Below are 23,230 nucleotides of genomic sequence, written 5' to 3' on the forward strand. Positions count from 1 at the left end.
CTTGAGGGCAGCCCTGCTGAGAGGGACTTGGGGGTGCTGCTGGATATCAGGCTCCATATGACCCATCAATGTGCATCTGCAGCCCAGAAAGCCAATTATATCCAAAGCAGTGTGGCCAGCAGGGCAAGAGAGGTGATTGCCCCTCTGCTCTCATGAGACCCCACCTGCAGTGCTGCATCCAGCTCTGGGGTCCCCAGCACAGGAAGGACATCAACCTGTTGGAGCGAGTCCAGAGGACGGCCACCAAGATGATCAGAGATGGAACAGGTCTCCTTTGAGGACAGGCTGAGAGAGTTGGGGTTGTTCAGCCTAGAGAAGAGAAGGCTCCAGGGAGACCTTATTGTGACCTTTCAATACATGGAAACACTCAAGGTCATATTGGATGGGGCTCTGAGCAACCAAATTTAGGGGAAGATGTCTCTGCTCACTGGAGGGAGTTTGGTCTCTACAACCTTTCTATAACCCCCTTACAGTATAATATTTGGGGGGGGAAGAAAAACAATATGAAAAGAACAAAGTTCAAAGCTCTTGGGAAAGTGAGACATGATAAAGTAATGCTTCTCTTCTAAAAAGCACTCATAGGGGCTCTCCAGGCCATGTTAATTTCTACAGTGAGAACAGTTTGTGTAAGAGCAGCAGTTTGTAAAACCTGTTGCAATGACACGAGATGGAAATACCCACCCATAGCCTACCGAGCACAGAGCACACACCAACACAAGTGAACTGAGAGCAGCTGCCCCAGCACGGCTGTGCTGCACTGTGGCAGGCCCTGGCTCAGCTGTCCAAGATCCTGCTCATCTCCATTTACAAGGCCAACCCCAACAGCCATTCCAGGGAGTACTCGTTTACAGGCAGCATAGCTGGGCTTGCTGCACACATAGTTTTTTGTGCGAGAAAAAGAATACTACAATTTTAAAATGAATTATTATTATTTATCCTTCCATAAAGGAAGAGTTGGTCTGCAGTTAGTAGGATATTTAACTCGGCATTCTTTCCTAATGGCTTTAAAAAGCTGCTCTTACTTTTATTTCTTCCCAACACATATTTCAGCTTCACTAGGTATTTTCATAAGCAAGTCAATGCTACTCCACTTTGTGGCAAACACACTTGTTCTTGGAACACTCAGGCTTATTTTGTATTCTGATTTTCTTTGAACTCACTACAGTTACTTGGATAACCAAGGAAAACTACTCTGGGATTTAGGAACACCACAATCCATTTAAGGCACACATAACCAATGGATGTCTGAAGTGCTTCCCTTCCTTTTGGATAAAGCACAGAAAACCAGCCTACTGAAAGTTAAGGGAATAATCAGGCACTGACCCCTGTTAAAAGAGATGACCTCAAAACAGGCCAATAAGATCTAATTTTGAGGAAGCTGGCACTATTGAGTAGAACAAAGCTGACTGTCTTAATACAAATATGGTAAATGGAAAACGTTACTGCCCAGTGTATTCTGAACATTAAAGTGTTGATGTAAAACACAAGTCAGCTGCTTTAATGTACCACATACTCAGGGTGCCTCCATAGCAAATGCAAGGCTCAGATACTCATTGAAATAGGAGGAATCTGATGACTACAGAAGCAAAGACTGCAAGGATGTGCATTGCTCAAAAGCAACTTTCTTTAGAAAGTTCCTGAGTCTATGCATTGGATGACATGCATGGATTATGTGCATGAATTCCCTTGTTATAAGGGAATCTGCAAACTTTTGCAAAGAAGAAAACAGCATTTGAGGGAGGCAAGAGTGACAGTAACAACTTCAAAAAGGAAGACTTCTAAGAGTGGTGCATCCATCTTACTCTTCACAACTTCCAACAAGCTGGTTTTTCATTCTGGCTGGACCTTTAGGGTTGACCATTCTTGTTTGACAACCCTTTGGATGGTTTGTTTTTACAAAATACCAGGCCAGTGAATCACCACACTTGTAAAAGTGAAAACAAAGTATTCGTCCTCAAAGGGTAGTGTCTAGTACTCCAGTTTTGGGAACCAAATTAATCCACCTGACACATTATATCTAGGCTTTGCAACTATCTCCACTGCACTGCTGGGCAAAACTATTCAAAAGAGAGACTTGTCACTTCTCACTTCTGTCATCTGGAAGAACTGGTTATACCAAATAAATAAAAAACTCAACTATAATGAGGACAAATGCAAGACCCGTCCTTCCTCATGACAAGCATTTGGAACATGATTTTTTTCCCTTTAACTAGAAAAAGTAAGCATTACCTTTTGTCGTAATGCTTAGAATTTCTGAGTTTTATAGAAAGTTTTTAGAATACAGTTATATCCCTTTAAAAAGGGATTCTAGATATTGAACCATCAACAGTGTGTAAAAGTAAATTTAAATATATAGTAAATTTTTTCCTCAGTTGATTTTGGCCATACAGATGCTTGAATACATTTGAGTTTATGGTAAGGTTATTCAGTAGTACCATTCCCTGTTGTAGGATTACCAACTCATACCTTCTAAAGAACAACTGATTAGCCTACCTTCAAAGACATCTGTCATTTTGCAGATGTGAGCAAAGTTAGCTCCATTTGCCCATGTATACACAACATCCATTAGGTTGGGTCTGAAAGAATTCAAGTAATTTTCTTCATCAGTTTCCAGTTTTGCTTCTGCTGACACCTTGGCGATTCTTTTTGCACACTCCTTTAAAATAAAATATTTATATTATATTTAACCAGAGTAAGAATTTAACTGACAAAAAGACATGCATATTATTAGGTACTGCATTACAGGATGAGGTTTTCTTTTTAGTGTGAAATTACTCATAATGAGAAAGTAAACCACTGTTTACATGAAGTCTGCCTACACTAAGAATCTACAGTGTAGCAAGCAAGCTTATAAAACTTTTAGAGGCACGTCCTAAATTAGCATAGAGATTTCTTTCAAACCATATAACATATTATTAATTACACATTGCAAAATCACACGCAGTGCCAGCTGAATTCGCTGATGAGAACAAAATTAGGTCTTTACACTTATTATACATTACTCATGAGCTTTGTTCATGTTAACATTAACCCTGAACTCAGATTTCTAATTACCTGCATTTGCCGAAGTGGTCCCGCCAACTGTTCAGTCAATTTTGGCATTTCACTGGACTGAAAGAGAAGATATTAAACAATCAAAAGTGCTCCCATACATTTACTCTATACCAAATTAAATGCAAAACCAGAAGTTCCATGCATGATACTGCCACTCCACATTATTCCAATAAATTCTCTGCCGTGTTTAGTGCCAAATACTAAAATTACTAAATTCCCCAAGTGTTTGTTCCTCAAACTAGATCAAAAAACAAAATCTTTCTGTATAGTATACTAACATTATGAAAAGCAGCACCTGCTTTCTGGATACTTCCAAAATTCCGCTATTTAGCTGTATCACAGTTTTGAACTGATGAATGAACTGCCATTAACTACTTTGATAGTTACAAGCTTTTAAGAATACAAAATGTTTTTAATAACTTAAGCATCAGTGGCAATATATGAAAAATTGGCTTTCCAAAATACAGGAATTTCTTTATGCCCTAGCTGTTTAGACTTAAGTATTATTGCTGAGTGAATCCCAATATTCTAATTAACAATGGCTTACCTTGGTTTCCCTTCAACTAACAAATGGAATGCATCAGCATCTGCTGCTAGTGGTTTTTTCCATATTTAGAATCAATGTGAGTGTTACATCTTGCTACCTACTTGCAAAAATATTTCATACGGAAGTTTATTTTTTACCAATTTTGTGGGGTGATATTAATGTTGTATACAGCTTGCAGATGAGAAAAGAATAACATCTGGTATTAAATACCCACACTTTTAAAAACATATGGTCTGATTTTAACAGCCTTTTAGGTATCAATTCCATATGGTACTCCAATCAATGGTCAAGGGTACTGACCATGTAACGTAACACAGACACGTCTGAGGATTAAATATATGCTCATGCCAGAGTGCAGGGTGCAGTTATTGCTGAGCATCTTCCCAAGATAATCATTCCAATTTTCAATTATAGGGAGGGGTGTGTGTGTGTATTAGTAGCAGCACATATGCTATCTATCAATACTGCTTCATTGCAAGAGGAATGCTGCAATTTAACACAACCTTTGGAGTGTCTCTCTTGAAGAAAGAGACTTCAGCATTGAAGCTGAAATGTTTTTGATAAGTTCAATGGGAGTTCATGTCATACACCTTAGGAAGCGATCAAAAATGTGCAATGGCTCAAACTGTTATGACCAATTTCTGCAATTGAATTAAAAACGGTATTGTTAGAAGACAGGAATGCCTAGAATTCTTGAATTGAAGAAGTAACTCACATTCTCTTGAAACACAAAACAGCTAAGTAGTGCAGTTGCCTGCTCTGCAGACAAATCATTGAAGAGACCATTGAACATCATTTCCGTCAGGAGTAGTTCATCAGCACTGAAATAAAAGAGAATGAAGCTTAGGGGAAAGACGTACTAATACGTAATTTTTAAATGAAGAACTATTGATATGTTTTGTGAAGCAACTGGATATGGACTAAAAAAACAGCATTTCAATTTTACTATCAGGGACACAAAATACACACACACACACACACACAAACAAACAAGTGTATTAGCTTTTTAAGGGGCATGCTAATGGTTAAGAGACTGCAACAGTATTTTAAAGAAACTAAAAGCACTTACTGGACAACAATAAAACTCTCCTGACAGATGAGTTAATATGAATAGCTGAATTAGTCAGTTTCTATCAGAATATCAAGAGATCAGAAAGAACCACAGAGTTTAGATAACTTCAGAAAAGGACTAAAACTAGTACTGTTGCTGCTTAGAAAAAAATTCAACTGGATATTTCCAAAATACTGAAGAAAGGAACAAATTTGCTTCAATTTACTTGAAGAATAAAGACTTAATAATTAATTATAAAAATAATTACATGATGCAGGTACAAAGTCCATACTTATTTGGATAGAACACCTCTATTCAGAGAGTTAATAAAAAAATACATAGGATGGGGGAAAAACAATGTATGATTTTTTGAAAAAAGAAATGTGTAACTCAAACAGTTCCAGACAGTCAGGAAGTAGACAAAACTCAGATTCAGCTTCCCACCTTGCTATCAGATTTTGTAAGGCAATTAGCTATCAAATAAACTTACCTGTAAGACAAGGACCACAGCAGTCACTGTGGTTTTAAAAATACAAAATCCTATCAAAATCTGAGTTACACTTTAAAATCTGATTCATGATTTTTTCACCTTTTTCAATATATATGTACCTGATAAATGTATTACAGTAAAATGCAACACTTCACAGATTCCTATGGAAGCAATTTTGCTCTACTGCAAACCTGTCAGTGACTCGGTAACTGCTGACAATCATTGCTACATTAATTTGTGAGTGACTGTACCAACAGTCCTGGTCAACGTCAACCACAGAAATCAAGACCTTCCCCTCATGCAATGCACAACATTAAATGAAAACACATGCTATTACCTAAGTCAGGCACAAAAATAGCCATTGTTTTGCCATTTTTATGTCTACATTTTAATTTTAAAACCTGTTGTATTTTGTCCTAAAGTTGCTACTTTACTTACGCTGCTTGAATCAGCACATTACCTTCATTACACAGAACACAGTCTCTGAAGAGCCCTTTTTCTAATTTTCTCAAAATTTTAAAATATAAACATAACGTACTAATTTTAGCAAGGACAATAAAGTGTATATACACAACAATGAATGGTTTGCACAGAAGCCAGTTACCTGCTGATTTCACAAGCAACCCGTCCTTTCATCTCAATAACATCTGAAGACGTGGCAAACCCCAGTCTTCTCAAAACACGCTTGCGGCATTTGAGTTCATCCATTTGCAGGACAGTTCTGGCTTTCTTCAGTTCTCGCTTTGCTACTTTAATATCCATAGCAATCTGGGGGGGCAGAAGGAGAGGAATTACACCTTGCTGGTTCAACAGATGCAACTGTTTTACAGACATTGTTTAATTTACATAAAGGCCTCAGAACAATGGCATGTGAACATATTACTTGACTAGTTGACTTGCCTAAGTATTCCAAGAGAAAGGTTTAAAACAGGTTTAATAATAATAGTAAAAAAAAAAATGAGCTCCATTTAACTGCTAAAATCTCTGGTAAGCTTGGGAAGTTAAGCTATTTACCAACAGTGGGAAACAAACCAAATCAGTCCACACTAAATGACAAAGAATTCTCTGTTGAGAAATGACCGCTCATCTTCTAAGACCTGTACTAAGTCTCAGCTAACCAATTATTTAATGAAATGTAAGCCAAAGGCAGAATTTTCTGCTATTAAAACTTCTCCAGTGGCTTGCAGTTCATCACAGTCACCATCTACATCCTTACAGAGACACCCTCACAAAAAGCTGCTCAGTCCATCAGGTTTTACCACATGCTGTGCTGCCCATATCAGAACCACCTCACTTCTGTGAAGTGGCTCCTGGAGAACCTGTTTTCTCAAGCAGCAGAGAAATATGAGAGCATGTTTTATGCATAACTGATTTCAGTCTAAGACAGTACAAATCTATACAAATTAAGCAATTGCTTTCAGGCTGAGAGTCAGCTCAGGAAGCAGTAGCACAATGACTTCTCTGGTGCGCTCCTCAAGCTAATAAGCCCCATCAATTCAACTTAGGTTTGCACAAATATATTAAAAAATATCAATTAAAATTATCTCTGAGACTTTTCCCACACTGCATTGTGCTATGTCTATTCAGTGAAAAAGACCTCTGTAACCTTCTAATTCCTGAAAATTTTCTCTGAAGTTTTCTTTTCAGACATACATCTGTACCAAGGAAGGGCATACCACCAACTCAGCCATTTTGTTAGTGACAATCAGTAATTCTAAAAGAGTTTGATTTGGGCTTGGTATATAAAAACAAAAGCAAATCAGAAGACAACCTCCCTCCCCACTCTATAGCTAAACATGAAGTAATTTAGTTTGTATTTTTACCTGTGCTTTTTTTTCACAAAGTTTGTATATGGTTTCCAAGTTTGGATCGTTGTGAAGAGGATGTGAATACATCCTATGCTCAAATGCCTCTATTTTTTGGATTACTTTTTTCAACCCTTGGTCCTTGATGCCCATGTCATCAATAGGGTCCAATAAGGGCACTCCATCAGGAAAACGTTTCTGTACCTCCTGAAATGATGAAAAAGGGGTTTGTTTTAAGATAAGTAACATTAAAATAAGCTGGCATAATTATAGAGACATAGGAGGCTGTAATGTAAACTATGTGACATTTCAGGAGTTTTCAAAATCTGTTTAAAATTACTTGACAAGGAAAAACAATTGACATACATCGTGACTGCCAACCCTTTTAAAGAATAAGGGTGAAGATGTGACAGAAACTTTACACGAATTTCTTTAGAACAAGTTGCCTTGGGTTTAAGGTTAAAGTACCTCACTAAACAGAGCAGAGTACTTACACAGCCTAGTGGAACTTACCTGTACAGATTTCAACACACTTTGCCTATTATCAATAGGCCTCAGGTCCTTTGGTATGTAGAGGCGGACACTGCTGATAGCTGAGACAAGATGCACCAAAACAGGAACAACCTACAAAGAGAGTGTAGTAACTCATAAATCAGCAAAAAACATACCCCTTATTACTGGTTCACAGCAAAAACCTTTTCAAGGGAAAAGGAAAACTTAGTGCTCAAGAACACAGTTGTGAGTTAAGGAATATCAGAAAGCAGGAAAATGTGGCTGATGACCTAAAGTATTCCTAAAAAAGAAAAGTAATTGTCCAAATGGGAAAATTCTGATTGCAGTTACATCTGGAGAAAGACTACAACTGAAAACAAAACAACAGCTTTTCTATTACCTTGCGTCATACCTGCTGGAATACCTCTTCTGATCCAAACCAGACAAATTATTGTCATATACTTAACTAAGAATGCTACCAGCAGAGAACATCAAGACAGAAAATACATCTTCCTAAGTACAAAAACCATCATGACACCATGAAGAATCACTACTGCATTAAACTCCAAGGTTTAAAGTTTCTGAGAACAAACCTGCAGACATATTACAATTTCCAGATCAAAGGCAGTATAACTGTTTTGATACAGGGTTTCAAACTTAAAACTTTAAAAAATGCAAATATTTTCACTAAAAAAACCCTTCAATTTAATTTTAGAATGAGAGTTTTCCAGAGCTGTCCAGAGAGGTGGTGGAGTCACCACCCCTGGAAGGATTCAAGAAACAACTGGATGTGGCACTTCGTGCTATGATGTTAGTGATAATATGGCCTTCAAGGGTTGGACTAAATGATCTTGAAAATCTTTTCCAGCCTTAACATCTTTCATAAATAAAAAAGAAATTCTGTTCCCAGAGACAAGACACTGCTTAAAAAAAAAAAAAAAAAAAAGGCGTCTGTCAAGCAGTACTACTAAAAATTTGTTACTTTAATTTATTAAGAAGGCGGAGTTAAGTGTACAGATTCTTTCTCTTCCTTAAATGCATCAGTCCGTCTTTTACCAGTGTGCAAATGGTTCGGAAATGAAGATTTGGGAAAGTTTATAAGGAACTACTGAGAATAAAAACATGCAACAAACCTGCATCTCTCCTCTCTCATCAGGTCTGGCTGGCTTTGCAGACTCAGTAGCAGAATTTTTCAAACTGTCTTTGCTGCAGTGCAGGAGCACTTCAACTACATACAATGGGTCCAATTCACCAGAATTTGGCTGTTGAGGGTACAGAAAAAGAGCAGGTCTGTAGCAGTTATTTTAAAATACAAGCAGGAATGAATAAAAACAACATGATTCCTCCAACATTAAAGATACAAAATGAGCTATGTCTCGAACCGAGTATCAGTTCAATGTTGCAGTACATTCTCAAAACACACACTCTGGTGAACTGATTGGAAGATCCCCCCCACAGAAAAACACACTTGAAAAAATTACCCTCCCCTGTCCTCCCTTGCCAGAGTCGCCTAAAGTCTGCTTGAAGTATCAGCTGCATCTGCATTTTCTTCTATATGTAGCTCGTTTGAAGTAAGCCAATATGTTTTAAAACTTTAATGCATATTTAGATCATGCTAGCAGTGCTGAACTTGGCATTTGGAAAAAAAAAAAAACCAAAACCAAAATTCAGGGGATCTCTTTTGTTTGCAGGTTCAAGTTTTCATGCACAACAAAGACCAGAGAAAAATCTTTCAAGCATAACAGCATCAGTCTGTGGCAAACGGAAAGCTGCGTCTTGCAGGCTGCATCTTTATACAACTCAAACTGTACCCATAACATCTGACATGCATTTAAAGGACAAACATGTAGATGTGGTGATTAAAGACTACTGTTCACAAGGCCATAACCTTTTTTACACACTGCTTTAAAAAAGACAGGCAATAGTTATTTGGATCAACATGCACTAGGAGTGCTCAAATACACTCCCTACTACAAACAAGTATTTTTAGGACTTAGAACAGAAGTTATAGGCCTAACACAAAAGGCAGACATCACCATTTAAAATACCATGTGTAAGCTTTCTTTTTCCAAATACAAAAGAAAAAACATTATTTTCAAAATCCCATCTTAACTCAATTCATTTTTACTGGGCAATATTTTTCATTACAAATCTACAACATACTATTTTATTCCACTGCATGCCAGCTAGCATTTTTAAGATATTCTCAGAAGTGTTATGAGAAAGTGACACCATAAACTAAAGAGAAAAACAGGGTTATCCTGTCCTGGTGTACAAGCTAAATTATTTCTTCAAGAAAGGCCAATTATGTCCTGAGGAAGAAACTGTTCCTCAGAATCATATACAAGATTTGCAGAAAGCACTCACAGCAATGTAGGAGATCCAAACCACTGCCACCCTCTGAATTAGAATTATAAAATACCACATGTACCAGATCAGTATCCAGCCAAAGCCAGGGAAGACACAATGTTGACTTGAATGAAGTAGAGACTAAACTCATAGCTGCACAAGTGTGCTACATTCTAGACATCTAGAGATGTCTAGAAAATTACAAGAGGAAAAAATATTTCTACCCATGATTGTATTGTACACTTATTAGTAAAGCAGGAGTATAAAAATCATTAACATCTGCTGCTAATATTACTCTCTTTAAGTTTAGATACACAAACATCTTTTAGAAAATGCTGACTAGACATAACTCAATCCACAACTGCTTTTTTAATGTGTACTCTTTCCTTCCATGCGTTTCTTAAAACAGTAGAGGTACTAAAAACCACTACACCCTAGAACAGCAATGGACATGTTTCTATATGCAAGATTAAAAGAAGTCTAGAACCCTTAGAACCTGTTAGCCACAGACTTCTCTGTCATATCAAGTTCAAATGATTCTTTAATTCATGCTGCATCAATTCACATGCTTCAAGGACAAAATTAAGCCCTTCTGAGCAGAGGACTGCAGAATTTTTTGAATTCTTAGGATTTTAGATTTGCCCTGAAACAGCTCTTACTTCAAGTGTTCGGAAACAAACTAAAATAAGAAAGATGATCACACCCCGGAACCAAGAAGGGTATAACCAATAACCAATTCAGAGTCCCAGATAAGTAATATCAAACTTACTGAAAATTCAATGACCATGACACAGCACTAAAAGAGATGTCTATGTAGTAAACATTATAAATACATAAGGATTATAATAATCTAAACAGGAAAGACTGACTTGCCGCATCTCAAATTTTGTTATCAATAATTTTAAAGCGACAAAAATTTCATGTCTAGAATCAGGGATGAAACAATACTGACTATCAACAGCACAACAGTATCATTAGCTTACCGCTGGCACAATCCAGTGGAAATAAAATTTCTCACTCAAAAACTTTTATGGGTTTTATGAATTCCAAAGGACATAATTATTGTGCTGCCTACTATAATGTAGAATATACAGCAAGCATCCCTGCTTGAGACAAATTCTATTCTGAACAACAGAAGACAGGAAAGTGCTATTTGTATTGACAATTTCATGGAACACTGATTGGTCTAATTATGTTGGAAAAGCAGCTACACATAATTAATAATAAACATAATTGACATGGCTCATGCATTTGCTTTCACAGTGCAAAGAACAAGGAGTATTATGTAAAATACAGACATACTACAACCTGAAATTCATTATTAATTGCACAGATTTCTCATGGGAAAAAGGATTTAGGAACTATGATACAGCAAAGAAAAGTTTGCAACTAAACTAGCAATATAGTCTGAATTCAACATAATTCCTAAAAGTAAACCCAAAGAACTGCTCTGCTTAGAGTGGATGAAGGTCTAAAGATACAGCGTAAGTAATATCTTTCCAAATAAGTATACTTGTATACTTTAAATAGTAATGGGGAATGACATCTGTGTCTCTGTACAAAAAACCATTGAACAGACACTAAAATGGGTAAACAACAACTTCATAAAGTAATTTGTTTTGCCTCTGCTCACAGAAACTAGTCTTTTCATACTGACTTTAAAAGTTCCACAGCTTAAAGTTTGTTCCTTAATTTCCAGTACCTATTGTCATTCTTTCCACACACTCAAAAGGAAAAATTCAACCCAGCTGCTAGAACAACTTAATGAAAAAAGTGCTGCTAGAGCCACATCCATCTCTTGCAAAACAGTCCATAATTTCAAAGCTATTCAAGCCCAAAGGTTTGTGTAACAGTGAGACAGGCCAGATAGGGAAGGCAAATATATATGTGAATAAAATATGACACAGATAGAAAAAATGCCTTCAAGTGACAGAGAAGCTGGCAATTTCACAAAGAAAGCTGGGACTAGGGGACAATCTGGTTTATTACTGTTTGTCTCTATGAGAAAAGAATCCACAACCAAAGATTTAAGCAACAGCACCAACGGCCCAGTTTTACAACTTGAAAAAAGAAAGAAATATGACTTTCAAAAGGAAGATGGAAAACAAAACAGAATCTCTTTTAATAAGTTCTGTATGAACACATTTTTCTAATTTCCTCTTTAATGAATATATATTAGAAACGCACCAAAAGGTGCCACAATGAACAGGCACCACCAGAACTTAACAGATACAACTTTGCATTTAGACCTAGCAAATAAACCAATGCTCTGCTAAAATTACAGCCAAAGTGCTATCACAGAAAAATATGGTTGTAACTTAGGTTTCCATTTGCAGAGCAGAGTAGCTGGTCAAAACATTTCTGAAAGGGAGACCAACACATCATCTAAGGGTTACACAGAAACCAACTATGAAAATGCATTTCTGGAAGTCTGGCTTCTATTGCATCACTGCCTTTTGTCTTTTCTTCCAAATGTCCTCAGATCCATTTCTATTGTTTTGCTCTCTTTGTATTTTAATTTTCCAACTCTATGGCAACATCTCAGAGGACAAGCAATTCCATGTCTCATGTCCTAATTTAGAACTCAAAGCACAATTTGCCAGTTTAAGATAACCTTCTTCATAGAGCTAAATGTCAGTCTCCCACTGCTCTCAGCCTTCTCTTAGGGCTTCTACAGATTTTCTGAGAGAAAACATTGAAGTACCTTTCTCATGAACAGCTTAAATTAGCACTGGCAATGTCTCAAAAAAAAACCCTAGTTTGAAATATTTTCAGTGCTATATAAAATCAAACATTTCCTCCACAAACAAGTTAAAAGTTAAAAACTGAACACCAGACTTGGAGTTTTCTTCACACTCTATAGCTTTATATCTTTACATTTTCACTTCAGCAAGTTCAGAGCTTTTTGTAAATTTGGGGTAAAAGGAAATTTTTTTTGCTTTTGAGAACTATAAAGAAATAAGAATTTTTTCTTATTTTCAGAAAACACAGTCAGGTATATATTTTGGTAATGGAGAGAATGTGTATTTTACCTTAACATTTGATTTCTTAGAGAAATTAACAACCACTCCCCATCCGTAGTCATCACCTTCATTCTTCACCTGGAAATATTGCAAGATGTTATAACATAACATATATAACAAAACCCCAGCAAGCACAACATTTTATATTTTTGATATTTACAACAGCAGTTGTGGACTACTATTCATCATGAAAACAGTATTTATGATAATGCATTACTGAATGCTTAGCAAAGAAACACAAGTAAAAACTGGTGCTTAGTGTGACATATGTAATTTTTCAAGATGGTAAACTGGCAGACACAAATGAACCTTGCAGATTTCACAAATAGGTAAAAATGACAAACAAAATAAAAGGGAAATCACATTACCTTTACCAGTCTTCCTGGCTGCAGAAAGGGCAAGCAGTACTTTGGTTTGTGAATATACTCTTCAATATCTTTACCCAGTTTTGCAAGCTGCTGGCGGATTCTGTAGTATATCACCACATTTTCTTCATTGGGAATTACAATTTTGTTGTATTGTGCTTCCAGATTATTGACTCCTATAACGAAAAGGAAAAACTCATTAAAATTAATAGCTTCACACAGATTGAGGAATCAGTGTTTCACTTTCAGATCTCCATGACTAGTATTTTGTGACCATTTCTAGTACTAATTTTTTACTTACAATAAACCATTCTCTGGAAAGCTAGAAATCTGTAAATTTGTCCACTGAATTAAATAACAGTGTTATTTTCTTAAAATAAACAAGCTCGAGAAACTGGAAAAGGCTAGCACCCAATTATCCAGGAATAACTGACCTAGGTTTGCACAGAAGCCACATAAAAACTTGCAGTGTTGTAGAAAGGTCTACCACTACAGTGGCTGCCACTGCTTTTTGTCTCCTCCTACAAAAATAAGATTGCTCAAAGATATCTTCTAAAAAGATATGTTTCAATAAGAGAAGAGTTGTTAGAAGATGGTCCTCCTAACTTGTTTTAGGCTCTGATTTATCAGTTAGAAGTCAGTATTTTCTTCCTCCAATATTTTTATGCCTTATTTAAGCAAATCAGTTTTTATTCTAAACAGTATGATTCATTCTCTTATTCTGATATCACCAGCAAAAAAAACCCCCAAAGAACATATTATTAAAAAAAAAAAAATCTGTTTTTCTTCTCTACCAACTTATCCTCTTGCATGCCATTTTTGAAGGCTCATAAGTGGCCTGGAAATCACACTTCACTGGGACTTGAGAAACAAGTCAGGGAATGCTCCTTATTTTTACCTGCCAATTTTAAAAACAAATAAGCCATCCATTCTCACTCACAGCATACTTTCTTCCTTAGTCTAAGCAGCCAATTCTGTCCTTTGTTTTTAATTGTAGCTGACAGGATTACAAAATTCTAATGCCCAGTATGGTGCCTAAACTGAAACTGTCCAAGAACTATGAAAAATGTTCTTCAGCTCCATTTTCCTATTTAAACATCAATGCTGGAATGACAGAATAAAGATCTAGGCATGTCAAGCGGTACAGGGAAATAAAGAAAGGAAATAAATACTATATTTAACTACTACTACACCTGCAAACTAACAGAAAGATAACTGAAACCCTCCCTCTGCATGGCTATCAAAGCTACATGCACATACACACTTTCTCTCTTAACACTCAACTAACAAATGAACAGATAAACTGCTCAATAATCATAATTACCTCTCATGTTTTTAAGATTCTCCTGGATTAAGTTCTGAAAGACTCACTCTCAAACACTGGTTGAAATTTCCAGACACTGACTTTGGCTCATGAAAACTCACTATTCAAGGACTGTAGGTCAAAATAAACTTACTCAGTGGAGTGCAATTAAAGTCCCAGATCTCTCTGAATTTTATTATAATTGTTTCTTACCTACAGTACTCCAAATTCATGGCACTTAAGTTCTTTTTACAGCTTGTACTGAGATACAAAAAGGTGAAAGATTTCCTTCCCTAATATTTTTCTTCCCTGCATCTCAAATGAGCCACTGAGAAGTTTTAAAATGTTTTTATTTCTTCCCACCCTATAGTTTAGCAATGTGACAACCATTCTTTTCTGACTCACAGGGGAAAGCTCTCTTCCTAAACTGATGGCACATAGCAGTATATGTCCTAAGAACAAGAGGAAATTACCAAAACTATAACATGGCAACAAATGTTGCAGCGGCAACTGTTGGCAGGAAAGACAAAAACTACACAGGTAAAAACTCCTAAGAGCATAATAAAGCATAATAAATAATGTACAATTAAAATACGCAACTTTACTCACGTGAGAACATGCAGCAATACTTACTTTCCACTATTTCTGGAATAGTTCTGTAATGTTGGAACTGATAAAATGATTTTTCTAACATATATTCAGGGTTAATTTCTTCCACTCGAAGTAAGTTCAATACCATGTTGTATGTCAGGTGGAAAGCACTATTTAAGGGATCAGCTGAACCCTGAAAAGGACACAAGAACACTTTTAATTTGAAAAAAATATTAATTGTGGCATATAAGAACACACTGGATAAATCATGATGCAATTTTTCATATGAGAAGCTTTGATGAATTGCACAATTTATCTTAAGTTTAGATTACATATTGCATAAAATCCTAAACAATTTTACTATGCTGATCATGTAAAAATATTTTTACTGTATAGGTACTTAGGATACTACTTACACAGCTAGGATATTATAAATGATATCTGAATGAAAACCCAGGTAAAAAATTTAGATGTTTCCAGTAGTTTACACTTTACACATCATCTTAACGTTTAAGTAATAGTTACTTAGCTATTTAAAGCAAGCCATTATTTTAACACTGAAAAAAACCCCCTTATTTGCAAGTCTTAAGATATACTGATCACATTGGTATCTAGGGAATTTTGTACAAAAATAGGCAATTTGCTAGATCTTTAACTTGAATTATGTCTCATTATAAAATTAATTTAACTTGCAGGTAGCTTGAGAGAAGTTGTGAACTCTCCTCTGGACATAGTCCTGGGCACTCTGCTCTAGAAGGCCCTGATAGAGCCATGGCTTTGAAAAAGATGACCTCCACAGGTCCCTTACAACCCCCCCCCCTCCTTTCTGAGAATTTTTTTTTTCTGTTTTTTTTTTTAATGCAGCATGTACAGGTATTTTGATTAACCTAAGAATAAAAGATTCTGAGAAAGCATTACAGGAAACCATTACCTTCTTTATCCATTCTTATTTTTTAAGAATATCTACTACTGTCCTCTGTCAAAAAGGAGTACTGGACTAAGTAAATGCATCTTTGGTTCTGATTCATCATTGGTTGTTACTAAGTTCTACCCAAGAGGACAACCTTGTTATCATAAAACAGCAAACATTTAATTAATATGGACTAAAACAACCAGTTATTCAAAGAACAAACAAAACACTTGAACAGTATCCAAAGAAGATCTAGAAGAGTTGAACACACAGCCTCTCCAAGCAAGGGCAAGCCTGAGAAACTGTGTCTCACTTAAATGACAGCACAGAAAGCCACCTTGACACACCAAATTGCTGACATCAGATGAGAGAGATCTAACACTTCTGAAGTACAGAACTGCCCAACTGTGGGCATCCAAGTAGCACTAGTGTTAAAGGAAGGGGTATTTGACAGTCCTTCAGAAAGGATATGAGGGAAATTCAGGAGTTATGAAACAGAAAATTAAAGTTTGTGTGTAACTAAAGCAGTGGAAAACAGAAGCAGACAGCTGGACAGAACATAGGACAACAGCAACATAAATGTTTTTTTTTTTCACAAAGCCAAGATAGATCTCACAAATATTTCAGAGCTTTTTGAAGGTGTTAACAAGGACGTGGATTATCATACCTCCTTGATTCCTGAAATGCTTATGACAATACACTCACCTCCAACAATGTAACATAATAAAGCGTCTAAGTGTTTACAGGAATTTTAAAAACTAAACTGTTGTGAACTCCTAAACAGAAAACAAGTGCAATTTCAGTGTTTTGCAAAACAAAATTTCCCAGAGACTTAAAGAGGGCTGGACTTATAAGAAATGTAAAAAAGGCAAAGACAGAAAAATAGCAAAGTCTGCTAAAAATTGTACTAGATGTCTGAAGCCATTCACAAACAAATGACAAAGAATAAAACGGCAAGGGAAATCTAATCTGAAAGCATAATAAAAGACAATGGGCAGAGGTTGCAATGGTCTTGTACCTCTCATTCTCTTAAAATAATGTATATATGAAATATATGAGATTTACTAAACAAGAACTGCCACTTCAATAAGGCCTATCAGTAAATTAAGTTATGATTAAACATTTTAAATAACAACTAAAACATAACAAGAAAATAAGAATGTTTTCAAGATATATTTTTCATGCAACCATATGATTGTTAGAGTTCCACATATTCTATCAACATTTTAGAAGACAGAAACATTTTAGAAGCTAAGAAACACTGACACTGGAAAACATGCAACTCTGCGCCTTTTGTAAGCTCAAAAATTGCTTCACCTAAACCTTACATCTTCTTGCAACTACTTTATATGCTTTTCTCTATTAGCAGATATTTTCTTGTCATACCTAATTTAAAAAAAACACTGTCTATTTAAAAAATTAACTGATGATTTGTTTTTTATGCAAATCCAGTGGTCTTCCAGATCAAGCCAAGTATACTAGACTTTAAATGACAATAATACAATGCACACATTTTTCTTTCAATTTTAAAGGTACTGTCAGGAATTCATATACCTACATCCATTTATGCACTGATATGAGAGTAAGAGGCAGTTTGAATCCAAAACTCCTTCACATGTACACGATTTATGAATACTGTAACCCCATTTGCTTTAAGTGAGACAGAGCTTTAAGGGATTACCTTACAAATGTTAGAATCTTACTCACTGCCTCATTATTTTGTCTCAGAAAAGAACACAGTTGTTACAGAATAGCTTTCAGCATATGTTTATACTCCGAAAGTACCAGCACAAATACATGTAAAACAAGTTTTGGATAAATCATATTCTAATATTTTGCTTCCCATGGCCACTCATTCAGTCATTCTAGATTACATCCCTGAGTGGATCACAAATTCACATCTACTTTTTTACCTCAAGTGTTCTGCATCTCAGAGCAGAAGTACCTCTGAAATTAGACCATGAAATGTCTATTTAAAATAATTGAAATCATCACAGATGGGTTTCTACTAACTGAAATGTCTCACTAATTACAACATCAACAGTGGAGCTGCGGTGCTCAAGTTTCTACAGATGCCTCTGGTTTAATATATCAAATAGAGATGACAGAACTTCTGCTGCTGATGCTAGCCAATATGTAGCACAGGTTTTTTTAGACCTGATAGAAGTATTATGTATGTACCAACCTCCTGTCCATTTTTCTAAATATATTATTTATTCTAGGAAAGAGAAATTATCGCTCCATAAAAAGCTTGTCTCTCTATAACAAAAAATGCCATTTAAAAAATGGCATTTACTGAAGAATGGCACAGCAATTATGCCAGTGTCAGCTAACAGTGGTCAGATTCTTTCCTACTGCAATGTCCACTGCTCTAGTCAGGCACCAGCTAAAGAAGCTGAACACACTCATCAGCTGGCTATAGGCACTAGAGATCAGGCAAAAAGCTGCTGCGTGACTGCTCTGATCACACAATGAAACAAATCCTCTTTCCATTCCTGACATCTTGGAGGGAAAACCTTCACCATGTGCTTGCAAGACTCACAGACTATTTCAAAGAATAGAACTGTGTCACACTCCCATCTAAATGTGATCACTAAGTGAGAAAACAAGGAACTTCATACAATTACAATATACACAGAACATGCCAAGAAAGACCAAACAATTCCTGCAGATTCACTTTAAATACCTTTTCTAAAAATCAGCAGAGTTCAAATATGAAGGAGTGATTAAAAAACAAACAAAAAACCACAGCTATTTCAGAGATTACATAAGCAGACTTATTTGAAAGGCGATGTCTAAGCCAGTTGCTGATGTGGCAATTTTATTTTCAACACATGATCAGCATTTTACCATTTGAAAATGTGATCATTCTATTAAGACACAGCAGTTGAAACACAAATCCTGTTTTGGCAAATATAGTGAATTTTTCCTGTTCCATAATCTCATAAACACATCTTTCTCCAAGTTTCAGAAACTCCTGTCTTCTCAGTGTTCTCTAAGCAATACATTTGAAATCAAAGAGTTCTGAGAAGCTTATTTTATCTGAAAACTGAAACTGCTACTTTTTCAAATGAAATATTCTCTACTGTATTACACCCTCAGCACAGCCAGCATCTGCTCCATGCTTTAGTCTTTACCTAGTAAGCCAGACTATCAGTATACTCACACCTGACAGGGAGCAATCACCTGTATGCCCTTGCTTCATTTACTCAGCAGCAATATTCAAATTTTGCAGCTGCATTAGAAAACCTTATACCAAAACCTTATACTAAAAGCACAAAAAGTTGTGCTTTTATACTAAGTACACTCAAGGCATGAGTAGCCCATCAACCTTTTATGGCAAATACTAAAGACAGCCGTGATTACTGAAGAGACAATTAGTGCTTACCTAAAGTTACCTGTCAGATACATAAGGTGGAGAGAAGTAACAGGAAGGGAGGGAAGATGGGGTATATTACTGACAGGAAAATGGAAAAGGTAGGCTTTTCCTTCCTAACCTACTTTCAAAGAGTCTTCACAGTATAAAGTGTTCAACTGTGCTGGATTTTGCTCATTGCCAAGATATAATAAGACATAAATCAGTTTTAACTTACATTTTCTCCATGGTAACCTCCTCCTGAAACCCCTTTCTCAGCTCAACACTTTCGCCACTGGCTCCCAGATTGATTACTTTACTTACTTAAAAATACAGTGAAGCACTTATTTCACCCTCTGCCAGATGGCCTCCTGTCAAAATATATCAACCTTCTCTTCAACAAGCACCACCATCTGCCTCAACACCTCTCTGTCTCTGAGGAAGCCTCACCCTTGTCTCCATAGAAAAAGCTCTGTATTAGAGAAAGGGAGAACCACCAACCACTCAATGCAGAAGGATCAAGTAAAAGCCTGACTTTATGAGAGCTGCAAAAAGAGTTGATGAGAAAGACTGCCTTGAACAGGCATCAAGAAGTCACTTTCAAACATGCACTGCCTCCATGACTTACTTCTGTTTAAGAATTACCATTCCAGTTTTCCAGCTTCCTTTTTCCAAGTAATCCTGCCTCTCATTCCTGAGGACAAGTCTCCCTCACCTCAAAAATTTAACAAGACTGCAGCAGGAGATTTTTTTTCTGAATAGTTTTTAGAAAGTAGTATAACTTTGCAAGCTTTTCCATCCCTCTGGATGACAATTGCCTGGATACATGAGAACAGTCTGCATATATCAAATAAAGTTCTCAGAAATCAATGATCCCCTTTGCACTTGCAATGACTTCTCATAAAATTTTGAGCTAACTTAACAGAAGCAACCTTTCAAGTTTTCTGAGATTTGGGTTATTACATGTATGCAAAAGAACGACTGGATTAAGCTGATAATGTTAAAAATCAGGAACATAATGATAAACAATTCACTACAGAAATAATTTAGTCAAAAGCTAAAAAAAGTATGAGAATCTGAAAACTACAGCTGCTATACAGTGTTCCCTGTTTAACTGCCAATAATTTCAGAGTGAATCCTCTTCTTAACACAACCAAACAATCCAACAGGGGATTCATAATTACTGGTATAACCATTTCTTGCCCACATAAACAATAAAGATATAAAGATTGGGATGAAGAAGATTAGTGTATGGAATTGATATAAACAGTATTTTTTCCTTTTTTTTTTTTACTGTTAAGACTTGGAGGCCCTGTCTAACTAGAGATGTGAGAGCTGTCATTGCTGCATAATGGCATGTAGTGTTGAGCAAGACATACACTTGGTAAGAGTTACTCCTTCTGTTATCTCTTACAGAAGGAGAAAAATATTTACATTTTTAAATCTGTTCCCATGAAGACAGAGGAACAAATTCTCCACATAACATTTTTGTTGCCCAGCTTGTCATGGGAACATCAAATGGCAAATACTGTCTAAAACTAATTAATTTGCAAAGCAACAATTAAGTATCTTTCACAATTATGAAATTAGATACAATATAGGTCATAATTTACACCATTTTGGTCCAGTGACAGTTGCATTTGCTTATCAATGAGGTTGGTGGTTCTCCCTTTCTTATCAATGTGTCCAGAAATAAACCGAATCAATGAGTTTCCACAAAGGAAATAAAAGAAACACTTTACAGAAAGAGCAAAGAACAGAACAAACTGGTAATAACTCAAAGATCTTTCCCTTTTTTTTTTGTCATAAGGGGAAGACAGACTTAGATGTCTGTAACAGTCACAAATCACAAATTTCTATTAAAACCCTTATTTAATATAAATGAAAGCGACTGCTTGACATGTCTGTAAGACACAGAAACACCTCTTGTGAAATAGCAACATGCTTTTTTCCATGTATCAGTAATAAAATAACTACACAAATATTCAGTCTCTCTCAGAATGACAAAAAACCCCTATGCAGTTACACTGATAGCAGAATTACCCTGAGGTACATTAGCACAACGGCAAAAATCAATAAAAAATTCTTCTGTGAGTCTGTTTTTAACAGACAATGGTAAATGGCTACTTAAGCACAAATTTATTACCAATCTGGCTCACTGCTTTGCCCCAAAACCAGTTACACCAGGACAAACAGAAGCCACTGTGGGCAGCAAAATACTGCCCCAGCAGGCTTTGCTGCTGAAAATACCTCAGGCTGGAATTCAACAAATGCTCCAGTTGTAATAAGAGACCTAAAAGGAAAACAATATAACTGTTTCTCTCACCTCCAAATATCACCCTCTCAAGTTAGGTTTGAATGATGGAAATTTTTAGCCATTTGCCCTCTAAGACAGTAGGCTACTGTTGTAGCTATCATTAGTTTTACTTCAGGATGGTTAACTCCAAGTTCTGGTCTTCTCCTTGTGTTTGGAAAAAGCAAATGGTATCTCTATCTTAAAGAATAAACTAGCTGACATTCTCAACAGATTTGCTACTATAGATCTCAGGACAGTGATGTATTTATTTTATGACACTTTACAATTTAGGTAAATATGCAGTACATTAACTTAAGGACAACTGTACCCTAGCAAAGATACCAAATTCTATAAAATGTTAATAAATTTTAAAAAGTACCTTCTCATCTGTTCTCAAACCCATCCTTTTGTTTTAAGAATACAAAGGCAAAGAAAAAAAATCTAGCTTAGCCAAAATTCATTCACATTCACAGTGATGAGTTTACCAAAGTAAATTTTCCAAAAATCTGGAGGAAAACTGCTTTCCACAGATTGAACTAATAAAACTTGAGGTATTTTGTGGTATTAAAGCAGCAACCAAAATTAATAAATAAAACCTATTAGCTTAGTCCTACAGGCTCTTGAAAATCCTGAGGTGAAGTTCAAGAATGACAAACCATTTTACACACTATTTCATGCACCTCATTTTCCTATATTTTGGTTGCAAACATCAGCAAGAAGCGCTATATGCTGTTCTCTTCCATCTGCTGGCTTGCATAATTTTATGCTAAACTGTGACCCTGTTCACAAAGGTTGATTATCCATTTCCCTGATCTCTGCGATTACATGCTAGAATCTTGTTGACTTTAAAGGTGATTTTAAATTAAGGTTAGACTTAAATATCTTCCTGAATCAAAGCCTGGAAAATTCCTGCAATGCATGCTTCACAAGGATAAGGTTGGCAGCTTACAGTAAAAACAATTACTTCACATTAAAATTATTTTTATCTAAATACATTTTACAAAGTATCAAAACTACATGTTTCATTGTGATTCTCATCCATGTCACAACTTTGGAAGAATATTTACCGTCCTCAAATCACTAGTAACAATCTATTACTTTAGATTTTGCAATGTCTTTTCCAACAAGTATTAGTGCCTACTTCCAGGTAAAGTATTTCTCTCCTGATGTAGCATTTGGCAAATTTCTCAACTCGTCAGGCATTTTTCCCCCCCCAGAAGTAACTTCTCAGTCAAACCAAAGTACCACAATGTAATTAAGATGGCATGCTAAGCTGATGTTTGCAGAAAAAACTATTGAACTGTCTGAATTGCTGTCGAGTTCATTTACCTGGTACAATAAAACAATTCAAGAATTAAAATAAAATGCAATGAGACTTCTAATATAGCAGCATACAAGCCAAATAAGGCCAGTACAGCCAGCTCTATAAAATGAAGGTCCTGCCAAGGAACTAGATGTAGCTAGTGGAGTATCTCCTACAGCTTGGCACTGGGGCACTTCATGTTTCATAGACAAAAGACAAGAAAGCATATTAAAGTATATTTTACCTTGGCAGATAAAAGCATTCCTGTATTCCACTATTACAAACAGTGTAGCCAG

At 36.0% G+C, this 23,230-nt stretch overlaps 1 protein-coding gene across 1 annotated transcript in view; it reads right to left on the bottom strand.

Annotated features, from left to right (window-relative positions):
* Window positions 1-23,230, bottom strand: part of MTREX (Mtr4 exosome RNA helicase) — a 42,350-nt gene that overhangs the window by 1,419 nt on the left and 17,701 nt on the right. Inside the window, exons 16-25 of the mRNA XM_030237539.2 lie at window positions 15,113-15,263; window positions 13,180-13,352; window positions 12,821-12,889; window positions 8,573-8,701; window positions 7,461-7,571; window positions 6,966-7,154; window positions 5,747-5,910; window positions 4,317-4,422; window positions 3,055-3,111; window positions 2,494-2,656 (exon numbers count right to left, since the gene is read on the bottom strand). Of these exons, the coding sequence (XP_030093399.1) occupies window positions 2,494-2,656; window positions 3,055-3,111; window positions 4,317-4,422; window positions 5,747-5,910; window positions 6,966-7,154; window positions 7,461-7,571; window positions 8,573-8,701; window positions 12,821-12,889; window positions 13,180-13,352; window positions 15,113-15,263 (1,312 nt within the window). The remainder of the gene's footprint in view (window positions 1-2,493; window positions 2,657-3,054; window positions 3,112-4,316; window positions 4,423-5,746; window positions 5,911-6,965; window positions 7,155-7,460; window positions 7,572-8,572; window positions 8,702-12,820; window positions 12,890-13,179; window positions 13,353-15,112; window positions 15,264-23,230) is intronic.

This window comes from Serinus canaria, chromosome Z, assembly GCF_022539315.1.
Source record: "Serinus canaria isolate serCan28SL12 chromosome Z, serCan2020, whole genome shotgun sequence".
Lineage (NCBI taxonomy): Eukaryota > Metazoa > Chordata > Aves > Passeriformes > Fringillidae > Serinus > Serinus canaria.